At 34.6% G+C, this 14,250-nt stretch overlaps 2 protein-coding genes across 3 annotated transcripts; one reads left to right on the plus strand and one right to left on the minus strand.

Annotated features, from left to right (window-relative positions):
* Window positions 1–216: 216 nt before the first annotated feature.
* Window positions 217–9,183, plus strand: LOC106143316 (conserved oligomeric Golgi complex subunit 1). The gene is made up of 14 exons (XM_013345366.2): window positions 217–475; window positions 795–959; window positions 1,196–1,344; window positions 1,839–1,993; window positions 2,589–2,817; window positions 2,922–3,054; window positions 3,401–3,573; window positions 3,935–4,107; window positions 4,558–4,684; window positions 5,061–5,301; window positions 5,677–6,019; window positions 6,618–7,058; window positions 7,653–7,835; window positions 8,915–9,183. Exons 1-14 carry the CDS (start codon window positions 339–341, stop codon window positions 9,071–9,073), a joined length of 2,808 nt encoding a protein of 935 aa, XP_013200820.2. The 5' UTR covers window positions 217–338; the 3' UTR covers window positions 9,074–9,183.
* Window positions 9,184–9,679: 496 nt separating this feature from the next.
* Window positions 9,680–14,163, minus strand: LOC106143276 (uncharacterized). Of its 2 annotated transcripts, XM_060948494.1 has the most exons (4): window positions 12,566–14,163; window positions 11,821–12,073; window positions 10,671–10,724; window positions 9,680–10,035 (listed from the first exon to the last, which is right to left on the minus strand). In XM_060948494.1, the coding sequence occupies exons 1-4, from the start codon at window positions 12,575–12,577 to the stop codon at window positions 9,746–9,748; spliced, it is 609 nt and encodes a 202-aa protein (XP_060804477.1). In that variant the 5' UTR covers window positions 12,578–14,163; the 3' UTR covers window positions 9,680–9,745. The 2 variants fall into 2 exon arrangements, with proteins under 2 accessions (XP_060804477.1, XP_013200778.2); XM_013345324.2 differs by lacking the exon at window positions 10,671–10,724 and having other exon boundaries at window positions 12,566–14,161.
* Window positions 14,164–14,250: the final 87 nt, after the last annotated feature.

The following is a 14,250-nucleotide window of genomic DNA, read 5'->3' on the forward strand; positions in this document are numbered from 1 at the left end:
TCTACAGCTATTGCACGGTAACCATGGATCAATGTAACGTGATTCGAAACGTCCGTGATAAAATAAAGATACGTTACGTGCGCGTTTAACTGTATAAAAAGAAACGCGAAAGTTTAAATTAGAAATTTATAACTAGATCTTTGTCAGTCCACAATGAAGAAAAAAAATATTTTTCCATTTGACAGTGACATTGACATTGTATTGCGTTGACATAAACTGTAGGTAAACTTTAGTTTTCTTTCCTTCCGTGATTTTAATATTTAATGGTCTTGTTATCTCAATACAAATAGGAATGTTATATGTTATATTATTAATAAAACTTAATATATAATACAAAAATGTCACAGCCGAACTTACTGGACATAGTTCCAGAAGAACTGTTTCAAAACTACTTCGTCAGCGATGTGGACCAAGTTCAAAAGAAATTGCAATATGAAATCGAGAGAAAGAGGGAAGAATTACGTGCTATGGTTGGGTATGCTATGCATGTATATTCCAATCATTCTGAACCAAAAATTTTATGTTATAATGCAGTAAACATCTTACCAATTCTCATTAAATGCTTAGCATATACCTCCTCCTCCTCGCCAAGAGGGGGGCAGAGACTAAATATTTCCACTTGTCAGTCCCTGCATTCTTTTTGCTTTATTCAAATTAATCAAACATTGCATGATAGCTTATAGGTTTAGCATACATGTGAGCCAACCTTTTACCAGGCTGAATTCCCTAAATATGATTTCTTTAAGTAAATTTACTTGTATTTTAACTAATTAATAAACTATTAACACTTTTAGAGAAAGGTACCGGGATCTCATACATGCGGCGGATACCATAGAGGAAATGAAAGAAACAACATCCAGTACTTTGGAACATATAAGTCAGATGATATCAGCATGTAGGAACCTTCATAATACACACTTGGTTGGATTCAAGATTGACAAAAGGCCTGAACAGCCAAGGTATCTTGTGACTTGTATATTAACATAATATGGTACAACTGTTTAAATTTTCTTACTATTTTATAATCAAATCCAAACTTAATCTTAATAATCTAAACCCACAACACAAAATTTTGTAAAACTAGGATTATTAATGTTGTTATCCTTAGAATCTTTAAATTGTCTTTGGACTTAATTCTTACCTGTGACTTTTACCTAAAATGTCACAGCTATAAAATTAAGAATTGGTAATACAGTTTTCAGTTCAACATAAATCCAGCGCAAAGTATAGCAGTGCAAGTCAAGCTGTTGATGGAGATCCCTGAAAAAATATGGACTTCCATTGAAGCTGAGGATTATGTGACAGCCACACAGTTGTTTATTATGGCAAGGCACATTAACACAGGTAAAAAATTTCTGGCCAGTTCAAGAGTACCCGAAACTGAGGAGCTTGAATGAAGAGAATTATGAATGTGAAAGAAGTATGCAGGGATCGCGTGCGTGGCAAATTGAATGATGTCTCTGCCCACCTGTGTCAACTGTCTCTGATTATTAAACTTGACCTCTTGAGTCTGTTTATTATGTAAGGAATAAAGCCAGGATTACAGTGTGCTTGAATTTTGTATAAATAGTGTCAATTAAATATACATCTGTAAAACATCTATGAATTATATGAATTTAATATGAAATTATCTGAAGCTGTTTTACAAGTAGACTAGAGAGCGAACGCGGCTATGACCGCGTAAAACGGAAAATTTCGCCAAATGCCGTAGCGTATGTTGAAACGCGGGTTTTTAACTACACGCATACTAAATTATATTCCAATGGGTCTGGCGGTTTTGATTTATTGATTATTTATAATTGTATACTGTCTACTGAAACTTTTGTGGTTCTTCACAGGTTTACAATTACAAATAGGCGGTGCAAATGCCAAGCCGGAAATGCAATCTATGCAGCGGCTGGTCCAGCAGCAATGGAATTCTATATCCAACTTCAACGACACCATTGTCAATGTGTGTAGGGAGAAACTGCATGATGTCGACATCACAGTGGAGGTGAGTTCCTATTGAGATATTTCACATCTCTCATTTCTCCCTCTTTTTTTAATGTTAGCATATTCCCAATTGTATTCGTAGTTGTTGGCTTCAAAGTTCAAAGTCTCTTGGAAGTATTATTAGTAAATAAATCAAGTGGTTTCCGGCATAAATAAAAAAAAGAGAATAGGACCACTCCATCTCGTTCCCCAAGGATGTCGTTAAAGGCGACTTAAGGATAGGCTTATAAACTTGGGATTTTTCTTTTAGGCGATGGGCTAGCATCCTGTCACTATTTGAATCTCAATTCTATCAGTTAGCCGAACAGCTGAATGTGGCCTATAAGTCTTTTCCAGACTTTTGGCCCTGTCTACCCCGCAAGGGATATACACTTGACTATATGTATGTATGTATAGTATGTATAGGAATAGGCTTACAAACTTGGGATTTTTTTTTAGGCGATGGGCTAGCAACCTGTCACTATTTGAATCTTTATTTGAATTTAGTATACTTGCGACAATCTTTCAAGTTTTTTTTTTGGTAATTGTTATGAAATGCTCCTGGCTCCACAGCAGAAATAAATAAACATACATGTACAATATAAGTAATATTTCAGGTTGCCTGCTCATGCCTCGTCACCCTTTACCTCCTAGACTCACAAACCATGGTGGAACTCCTCAACACATTGATCAGCTTACAAAGCAACAGCAGTCTGAAGTCTACCCTACAGTTCGACCTAACTAAAATACTAGAAGGCGATGTCAAAACGCAAATAAAGAATAAGATAGTGAACGGAGTGAAAATAGTGTTGAAAACTGTCGTTTTGGTGTACGCTTGTTTTGTGGGTAAGTAATTTGTTGTATAATCATTGTGTCACGGCTCAAAAACTTCTATTATGAAGTGTCGGTAACCACACGGCATAAAGTAAAAAAATAATTTGATATTATAGATAATGATGGTGGAGCGGTGCTATCCAAATTGCAAGATTTGTTCGGTAAAGATTCTCAGCCTCTTATTGGATTAGTGAGATTCAGTGATACAGCCGCTTTGAAGTCACTGCCTTCAGGAATCACGACTTTTAGGTAAGTCCACATACATAATCATATACTAGTCTAACATAGTCTCTGGCTTCCCCTCCGGGAAAAAAATCATGATTTTATGTATGGATGTGTTTGGATGTGTATTTAATCATACCTTTCTTGAAGAGGCATGCCAAGAAATCGCGTGTCATTCCTGATAGGATAGACAGAGTCTAAATACTTACACCATGATTTCTGCATACTTGTTGTATCAAAATGATCATATGAGAAACGCTACTGTTACACTGATACAATAATTTATTCGAATGTAACGTAAAAAACAATATAAAAGTAAAACAGAATTGAGTAATAAACTTATACCTTTATATATACTTAACCTTTTATTCAGATTAACTTCACAAAAGGACGTCCAAGCCCTCGCCAAGGAAGATATAACCGCGTGCGTTCAGAAATGGAGCACGTGGGTAAAATCGTTTATAGCAGAGAGCGTTCAGAAGTTGTTACAAAACATTACAAGGGTCAAAGTCCTGCATGAGATAAGAGAAGATGCTTTTAGGATTGGTAAGAAAGTTTTTATTTTATAAATAACTTTTGTAAGAACCGCCTCCAATCGATGTCTTCCTTTTTTTAGAAGTCTGTTTTATTTCTAAAACCTAAGTGAAACAGCAGACACTTTCCTGAAAAACGCATATCATATAATACATCAGTTGAATTACAGTTACTGCTAATATGTACCTACGTACAATATGAACCCTGTTGGGAATTGCAATATCTGTTTTTCGTGGGATTTTTACAAATTAAAAGTAGCCTATGTTCATCGAAAGTCTATTTCAACTTATTCGTTAAATTCGGTCGAGTTGATTCGATACAAATAGAATAACAGAATACAAATCTTTTCTTATTATTCGTTTGTATTTTACAGAAACACCAGCAAATTGGTCTTCTATCTGTACGTCGCTCGACATACCAGACGTCCACGTGTGGTGCCATTATTTCCAACCTCTTTTGACGTCCAGGGTCAAAACTATCATAGACAACAGATGGCTGAAAATCTATGATTCTTTCAAGACTCAGATCCTTATAGATTTGACAAAGGTGAACTTTTTTTCCTCTACTTATCCTTAACAAATGGTAACTGATTTTAAACTTACGCATGGCATTATATTATTTATAAATATTACAGATATTAAACGCCCACGTAACTTACCTTAATTTAATCGAATCATGATACACATGGATTTCATGCAGAATAACTTTTGTATAAAAAGAACCGCCTCCAATCGGTATCACTTATCGCCGCAAACTGCATCAAAATCGGTTCAGCAAAGCGAGAAAGACAAGTACAGGTCGAACTGAGAACCACTTTTTTTTTAAAGTTAAAAATTGAAATTTTGATAAACTTTGTATGCCAGCCAAGCTGCCGGTAAAAACTATTATGTTAAATTTAAAAGTCAAATGTTATTTTCGGGCGAGGTGGAAGTCATTAGAGGAGTTCAGCAATACATGTCCTACGGCTAAAATTATGATGATGATGTTATTTTTTAGGTATCATCGGACAATGAAATAGAGAAGGAATCTGACATTAATTGGTTCATTTGGAAGGACCTTATTGGAGAGACTGTAATTGAGTCGAGAAATGATGTGATCAAAGTCATGAACTCTCTTATGAAAGGTACGTTTTTAATTTGGCCGTATTAAAATACAATAGTTTATGTGTTAACAGCAGTTTGAAGGCGCAGAAAAGCAGGACCTACGTTCGAATTTAATCAAATGAAAACACAATAAAATAACGACCTTATTACAAGTGCCGTGTAGTTCCCCGCACTTGGAAGGACCACTCCATCTCTTTCACAGGGATGTCGTAAAAAGTGAGTAAGGGATAGGCTAATAAACTTGGTATTCCTCTTGTAGGCGATGTGCTAGCAACCTGTCACTATTTGGATCTTAATTCATTTATTAAGGCAAACAGCTAAACGCGGCCTTACGCTCTTTTCACGACTATTGGCTTTGTCTGCCCCGTAAGGGATAACGACGTGATTAATTTCCAGGTATGTCCCGCCAAGATCGCGGCTTCACGCCGACCTTAGAGAAACTCTGCGAAAGTCTGGACAGCGAATTACAGAAGTTACTAGAAGACTTGAAGATATACCTCTATCAGTGTAAGAAGACTGTAAACAAAGATAGGATGCTGTTCCCGTATGATGACGATGATGATTTGGCTCAGATGTATATTGATAAAGGGGATATTGAGGTATTTCTCAGGGATGTAGCCGATAAAAATATTCAGAGGTAAGTTTATTACACTTATATGTTAACTGTGGACGAAAATACTTCCCGGTTTAGATATAAGATCTTTGTTAGTAAATAGACGTTTCTCGTGGAAATGGTGCAGTGTAGTTTGTTCCGTCACTTCTTATTTTTTATTTGCGCTTTTAAAGCGGGGGTATATTTAATTGTAAGTTGTTCAGACATTATTACGTAATATCATGTATCCCTTTTTGAAAATAAAAGTATTTCTTTTAAGTTTGTGTTGTAAGTGTAAATAATCAGAACAAAATATAACGAGAAACAAATGTAGTTTGGTTTCTCACTTACATTTTAGGAATTTTAAGCGAGAAACCAGACTTGTAACATAGGAATTTTTTTAACATAAATTTTTTACAGCATGTTACAATACATTAAAGTTTGCTTCGAAGAGCAGACGTTACAATCTACGGAATTACAAAGAAAAACAACGGCAATCTACACGGCAAGATTCACTCAAGCGATTCCCACTCTTATGCCACATTTACGCAAGTGCTATATTCCTGAGAATAATTTCTTAGGATTAGAAAGTATAGATGATAGTGCCGTGAAAAGATGGAATGATATTTGCGCCGTGTTAAAGGAAAATTGTATTTATTGCTGGGGCAAATGGGTCGATATTGCGATGGTGAAAGTGCAAGATTTGACGAAGGATTTGCCTCAAGAGTTTACTTTAGAAGCTAATATAGATTATTTGATGATGGTAAGATTTATTTTTGATATTTATTTATTTTTAATTGTATATACATGTAGTCACGTCTAAATCCCATGCGGGGTAGACAGAGCCAACAGCTTAGAAAAGACTGATAGGCCACGTTCAGCTTTTTGGCTTGATGATAGAATTGAGATTCAAGTTTATAAGCCTATCCCTTAATCGCATTTTACGACGTCCATGGGAAAGAGAAGTTGGTCCTATTCTTTATTTTATTTTTATTTATTTATATATTTCTGTACATCATGGAAAAGATTCAACTAGAACTTACACTAAGGATAAACTTTGTACTAGGGCACAACTTATTAAATATGCGTAAAACCAAGTTTTTCCCGAAGGGGTAGGCAGAGATTACATTTTTCAATTCACCACGATTGCATACATTATGTCTTATTGCCATATAAAAATCTATAAAACATTGTAATGATTCACAGAACAAGTTTTTGCACTGTGCACGCAAATATGAAAGAGAATTCTCGAAGAAAAAGAGAAAGTTGAAATCTCACTCTTACAGCTCTTAGAAACAAGATGTACAAAAGTAGGTATCACAATGTACATAAGAAAACCTCATTATTATAATCTCTTTCAGCAATGGGACGTGATAAAAATCCAAGAAAATGACGACGAAGGCAACGCTATAGAATCCGTCATCAAAGTACCAGCGGGCCCTTCGTTGAAACTACAAGAGTTTCTGCACGCCACAAGCAGAATACTAGACGAAGTCGTACCCCATACATTACCCGTAGAAATACACACAATGTACATCGAACAACTTACAAACATCACCCTCGCGCATTACGATAAAGTCATAAGAGGGAACGAGACGGATATAAATCAGAGATGCGCGCTTCAACTACTTATGGATGTTAGGCATTTGACTATGCTATTGGTTCCGAGGGAGAACAAAAAAATTATGGAGTTCTCGCAGAGTATATGCGAGTTTTTACGGCAGAAGATTGATCCGTTCGATTATGATGTGTTTTATCCGTATATTCAGACTAATTTGAAGCGGTCTGTTCAAAGAGTGCAGGTATTTTTATTTTTTTTTATTTTAAGTAATAGTCATATATTTTTAAATGCCTATAATGTTTTGACGATATGCGATGCATGTCTTGGTATTTTAAAAGTTCAATACCAGCAAAGTGTAATGTTATTTGGTGAATAAATAAATCTTTATTGTATGCGTAAAAGAACAATGTTATGAATGTGCCATTTTAGTAAAATAAATACATATATAATGGATATCTATACATATAAAAAAAGAGTAAAAATATTTAGTCTGTACATTTAGTATTTTTGACTGAAATGGATAGAGTTAGAATGAATAATATAAAGCAAACATTTTTTTTTTATATTTTTTTTGTCGGTCTGTCTGCCTGTCTGTATGTATGATCACGTTTATCTCCCGAAAGTACCGAACCGATTCAGACTAATTTGAACCGATTTACTTAAAACTTTCACCAATTGCTTTGTTTTACTCAGAAAAACTTAAAGTTTGTTTCATCAAAATCGGTTCACTCACTGTATAGTGCACACAGTAAAATGTTTTCTCAATTCAACGTTACTGATAACGGTCACTTAACTGTTATGATTTACAAAAATAAACTATTTTATTATCTTTCAGACCCTCCTGGGGAGTTTGATTCTCCATCACGGCCAACTAACTGGTATAATCGGGTCTAAACCGGTTTTATCTGGCGGTAGCGGCGATAAAGCGGCCGGTTTGTTAGCATCTAGCGATTCTCAGTGGTTCTCGCTTCTGCCGGTGGCGGCGCCACCGAGCCGAGATAAAAAACAGGATAAATTGGTATGTATAGTTTTGTTATTATATACTTTCGTGCCGTGTGGTTCTCGGCACCAATATAAAAACTAATTACATTTAGTTTTTGGATTTAAAGTTCAATGTACTTGTAATAAGGTCGTTGTTTGAAAAAATCCGGGGTACAGAAATTACTTAACGGAATTTTTCTTTTCACTAGCCGCATACTATAGGTTTTCTATATAATTTTGATTTTAAGAATCTTTTGGTAGAAAGTTTTCGATGTTTCGTGCGTTATTTCTCGTTACTTGCTTATTTTCTTTACAATTCTATCGTAACAGAATGAAGCTGTCTTCATACTGTGAAGTGGAATGGGTATGACAGATTTCGTGGTTTGCATTTACAAAATACTAATTCTGTATTTAGTTTTTTATTTTATTGTGTGAATCCACTTAACATAATCCTTTATTAAAATAATCCTTTCATCATTAATCGGCTTTATTAGATTACTAGTTTGACATACACGCCTACAATAACGCATGATCTTATGAATTGCATCATATATACCTATATCCATACATACATACAACTGGAGATGACAGATGCCTGTTATCTCTCAAATAGTCGAAGGTGTTTCAAGTAAATATATTTAAGAGTCTGGACAGCGGGTACCTTTCATCCCCGTAAAAAGTATAGTTCCCGTGAAATATCTTTTGTAGGTGGCGCTAAATTTGCGCGGGCGAAGCTGCGGATACATACATATAATCACGTCTATATCCCTTGCGAGTTAGACTGAGCCAACAGTCTTGAAAAGACTGATGGCCATTTTCAGCAAACTTTCAGTATTATTAGTATAGGAGGAGTAGGCATATACTACTTATATCATATTTAATTATTATTTAAACTTCATTGCACAAAATACAAATGTATAGCACAATTGGCGGACTTAATGCTAGAAGCATTATCTATATATATTTTGCCACGTTCTCGACATACTTCTTTAAGTTCATGCATCTTCTCAACCCGGATTGTCAATTTAGGGTACACTCGACATGACTTTTCATTCACCAGAACATCCCAAAATTAGAACGTTCTAGATGTTAATATTTTTATTTATCGTTTTTCAGTCAAAGAAGAAGCAACTCCCATCGGCTAGTCCCAGCAAATCCAAATCGGAACTTTCAGAAATTATGACGAAATCCTTACCTTTGAATTTCGCCAATGCAAGGTCCGGCGCCGCTTCGTTCTTCAATTCAATGACTTCTGATTGGTTCAGTGGATCATAGGAATATGTGATTTTTTTTAATTGATAAATTTAAATATAGAACTACAAGCATAGTATTCGGAATAATTTTAGGTTATAGAAATGGTTAGTACTGGTACATGTGAGACCTCAAATGACTAAAAGAACGCATACAAAACATTCACACAAGATAGTTTCAAGTGGAATAAGGCATTTCTATTGACTTATATTATTCCGCTTTCTATGTCTACATGTGTTATTGCATTTTATTAGTGTAAGTATTATTAATGTTTAAATGTATTGGGATTATTATTGAATGCAAATAAATTAATATATTTTATCAATTTGTATTTATTTAAATACTTCACTTTATTTTAAAGCTCTTTTTGTTACTTATAAGGAATGAGTGAAATTTCTCTGAAAAAATACAGTGTTAAATAAAACAAAAAATATAAGTTATTTAATTTGAATTTTATAAAGCATCATATCCTCTAGTATAATAGGTTATATCCGGGTCGGAATTGGTTATACCCGGGGTATGAACCCGGGTCATTGTTGTAGGGGAAGCCATCAACTATAAAGAATACTTCTAACTTAAAAATGTGACAGGTTGTAATTTAGTAAAGGTGGTGTAAAATAAAACAAAATGTAAGTTATTAAATTAAAATGTAATAAAACTGTGCAGGTACATCATATCTCTGGTATATTAATTTAACTATTGCACGTCCTTCTCAGTGGAAGCGCTTTTGTCACCGACTTTTCTTCCTAAAAGCCTAAAATTGTCATTGTAACCGTCATTATAACCACCGAAATAGTTACCGCCCTGGTATTGGTTATATCCGGGTCGGAACTGGTTATACCCGGGTCGGTAACCGGGGTATGCGCCCGGGTAATTGTTGCCAGGGAATCCTCCAGCCCCCGGGAACCCACCGGCGGCACCCGGGTAACCTCCCGGATATCCGGGCCGGCCGTCGAAGCCTGGCCTGTAGTAGTTCGGTCTGTAACCTGGAGACAGATTTTGAGGTTATTTTTAAGGTTCAATTTGTAAAAAGAATTTATGAAAGTAATAAGCTCTAAAATTGTTTTTGTTCCTAAATCACATGCGTATTAGGTATACCTATTGACTACTAATTCGATTTTTTTGAGTTACATGCATAATTTCCGTAGGAATGTTTTGTTTAACGTGACGATTGAATAGTAAGTGTCGATCAAGTGGTGTAAAAAACACAAAAAACATTAGTTAGTAGCATAGATATTCTCTATGGGTAGAGAAAATACTATCAAATAATGGGTGTCAGAATTATAGATATATATTTCTAAAACTTCATTTGTTACTGCTTATAAGTAGGTAAAATATGAACCCTGTTGGGCATCGCAATTTTAGAATAATATGGCAGGTTTATATTTTTTTATATCGGCTATTATGATGAATATAGCAATATTAAAAAAAAATTGTCGTAATAAATTTGAAGTTGATATTTATAAGCAATTTAAAATAAATAAAAATTATAAGATGTATTTAATTAATAAATTTAAATGTTAATATTTCTATAGTTTATAACTCGTCCGTCTTGAAGGTTAAAGGCGTTATGTAAATGTTTTTGTTAATCGTGGTATTGTTATACTCATTGATAACAAACCTCCGTAGTTAGGATAACCTGGTCCCCCGAAGCCTGGGTTTCCACCTTGGTAACCTAAGAAAGAATGGGAATTGAGAACTCTTTTTTTTTTTAATTTACGTAATCTGTTCTTTCTATAAACTCACAATGAAATGTCATTGATTATGCAGATACAATAAACAAGAATACAATAGATTTTTTAAATAATGTAGGTACAAGGATTGTCACAGATGTTTACACATAGGTACATATAATCACGTCTATATCCCTTGCGGGGTACACAGAGCTAACAGTTTCGTAAAGACTGATGGGCCGCGTTCAGATGTTTGGCTTGATGATAGAATTAACATGAACGATAGATGTCACAGATTAACTTCACCAAAAGTGAATGATGTAAATTCACATTTTAATTTTAAACTAGCCACTCGCCCCTACTTCGCATGGTAAGCCTTTATAGACATAAACTCTCTTTCCAACATTTCAAACAGGAACAAAATCCGTCCACAACTTTCCGAGATTAGCGCATAAGTACATACACACAGAGAAAATATGGTGGACTTTATAATACATATTTAGCGATTGGGCAGCTTTTTTATTATTCGATGCCGCATGTAGTTTATTTCAATCATACCTACCAACCTTGAACAAATGTGAACTACATTTATTCATCTTGTTGGTGCTTTTAACAATCAAATCTTTGAGGATTTTCCCACGTTTGTATGACCTCAGAGCTCCTATTTACTATTCGGTCATAATATAATATAGGTAGGTACATAATAAATGTACCAACGACCTATCTAGATTAGTTAATTGTGTACCAACAGGGAATATATATATTATATCTTGCAAAATTCAATAGCCTAGGTACTGATACAGTATGTTTTATTGGCGGAAAGTATTTTAAATCAAGATTATGCAACGCTGTTTTGCCAGCAACACGCGCGAATTTAGCGCACCCTAAAAAGAATACAGGTTTAGGCAAATCCCGCGGGAACTATATGTTTTTATCGGGATGAAAAGTACGTTATATAAATGGTTTTGACGAGGTTCCTGACTTTATACAGAGCGAACTGTCGTCTGACCTCCAAACTAAATCCTCAAAATCTCGTCAAAAAATTGCTTACAACTTAAATGACTTCAAGGTTAGTTCTATTTACAAAACAAAACTCACCTCCCCCCACACCACCCTGATAGCCGCCGCCGCCCGGATAGCCTATGCTACCCGGGTAACCGCCGAGTCCGCCTCCGTAACCTCCCCCATAACCGCCATAGCCGCCCTGGTTATAACCCCCCTGATAACCGGATGGGTAACCGGGCCTCAGTAGCCCATAACCCCCACTCCGCCGCGTCGTGTCCAATTCGCTACTGTTTTCTCCTAATGCCTTTGCCACTGTTGCTATTGTGCATAGTAAAATTATTGTATTCTGAAAAATAAAGGTAATTTTCATAAATGCTAAATGAAAATGTTTTCTAAAGGACAAAGTCGTTTGGTTATCTTATTAAAAGATAATTTTGGTGCACCAACAAAATGTTTAATATTTAACTAATAAATCTATTGAAATTGGACATTATAATAATTAGGTACAATACGCATAAGGTATTTTTTTTTATTATGGCATTTTATAAACGTAGGCATTTTATAAACGTATTTTCTTTCATAAATCGGATTTTCTGCATAACGATGAACAAATGTCTGATTTTCGTTCTTACAAAACTGCGTGACAAAAACAAAAACAAAATTTATAGTTCACACGAGCTTTTAAAACAACCGAATAAATTCACAAATTAATGGATCCATAAATACACGAAAGCACAAACACTGGCATAAAACAATATTAAAAAAACCGAATCAAAAAACTTATTCACAAATCGATTTCAAATTCGAATCGGTGCAAAAAATATTTAAATTATCTCACCATAAAACTCATATTTAAATTTAACGCGATAACCGCTCAAGAGTATACGTATAGGCTCAATGATTTTGTCTCACGGCATTGTCGTCTTTTATACGAACAGACAGAACTGAGTTCCAGGGTTTTTTGTATGTAGTTATCTAGCGTTGTTATACGTATAACATAATAATAGACGCCGAAAGAAATGCTACATTTCCTGTCAAAGTACTTCTGCTTTTCCTATAGGAACTTTGCAATTATGAGTGATTGCTGATTAGGCTATTGTTCGCAATTGAATTGGGAATTGACTAAGTAGAATTGAACATACATATAATTACGTCTATATCCCTTATGGGGTAGTCAGAGTCAACAGTCTTGAAAAGACTGAAAGGCCACGTTCTGCTGTTTGGCTTAATGATAGAATTGTACTGGCGTGTTTTTGTAAACATCTAATAAAAAATGTCTGCAGTTTTTGCTATTTGATAATGTATATCAATCGATAATTTATATTGTGTCTTTGAACGTGTTTTAAATTAAATGTAGGTCCATAATAATCATGAATGTCCATGAAAATTTAAAACATTAACAAAAAGTAAACATAGTCGTGTTCATATTACAAATTTAAATTTCATTGATTAATATATTCGACTAACATTCAATAGATTGGTAAATAATTTTAAGAATACAGACTTAAGTTACCTTTTATGACTGTGGAGGGTGCAACGGGAACACGCAGAGGAAAAGTTAATCTTTTTAAATTAAATATCGTGAAATCAGGATTACTTGTAGATAGAACTTTGAAGACACGAAAGTTGGTGTTAGTGATGAGGTGTGAGCTTATTAGGTACCTTCAATCAACTTCATATCAAGTTACTTACCTTGTAAAGAAATTTATGCCATAATAATAGAAGCGGATTCGCATAAAAAGGGTGGTTGCCGTGTGATTTCCGGCATTTTAGAATAGAACCGTATCTTTCCCTTGGATTTCGTAAAAGGCGACTAAGAGATATATATATGTAACTATTTAAGTCTCAAGTCTATCATAAAGCCATACATTTGAACGTGGCCTTTCAGTCTTTTCGAGTCTGTTGGCTCTGTCTACCCCGCAAGGGATATAGACGAGACTATATGTATATAGGTACCTGTGTATATCTTTGAATTTTAATGCAGCGAAAATAATGCCGTTTGCCCTTGTCATGTGACCTTGATATTGTTATAATACTATGTGTTACATGACTTCTTTGTGCTCATAAACACAAAAAAGCTATTCGGTAATATCACATAATATGAAAACAATCACATTCGCCTATTCCTTTTCAAGATCAAATATTTTTTATAATGGGAATATATTGACATCAAATTTGGTAACACATATGTATAGTATAATCATTAAGCCGTACAGCTGAACGTGGGCTTTCAGTCTTACTGTTGCCTCTGTCTACCCCGTAAGGGATTATTTGTATGCATAAAATCATATGATCAAATCACGTGCATAAATTTAAATAAACTTATACATCAATAAATAAAAGAGAGGTAAATTGTATATAAAAGAAACTCAAAAACAACTGAACCGATTTTGATGAAATTTGGTTCACAGACAGAAGACACTTTAGGAATAAAAAAGGATATTTTTTTGTTTTAAAAATTCCCATGGGAGCGAAGCTCAGCGCAAAGGCTATAGTTATTAAGAAGATACATCATCTTAAAGT

This window comes from Amyelois transitella, chromosome 16, assembly GCF_032362555.1.
Source record: "Amyelois transitella isolate CPQ chromosome 16, ilAmyTran1.1, whole genome shotgun sequence".
NCBI lineage: Eukaryota > Metazoa > Arthropoda > Insecta > Lepidoptera > Pyralidae > Amyelois > Amyelois transitella.

Coding starts and splice junctions, on each gene's coding strand:
- LOC106143316 (XM_013345366.2), top strand. CDS start 339: ATGTCACAGCCGAACTTACTGGACATAGTTCCAGAAGAACTGTTTCAA. Junction 1,994..2,588: donor ATGTCGACATCACAGTGGAG/GTGAGTTCCTAT, acceptor GTAATATTTCAG/GTTGCCTGCTCATGCCTCGT. Junction 3,055..3,400: donor TCAGGAATCACGACTTTTAG/GTAAGTCCACAT, acceptor CCTTTTATTCAG/ATTAACTTCACAAAAGGACG.
- LOC106143276 (XM_060948494.1), bottom strand. Junction 10,725..11,820: donor TCAGGGTGGTGTGGGGGGAG/GTGAGTTTTGTT, acceptor ATTCTTTCTTAG/GTTACCAAGGTGGAAACCCA. Junction 10,036..10,670: donor AGGTTATCCTAACTACGGAG/GTTTGTTATCAA, acceptor ATCTGTCTCCAG/GTTACAGACCGAACTACTAC.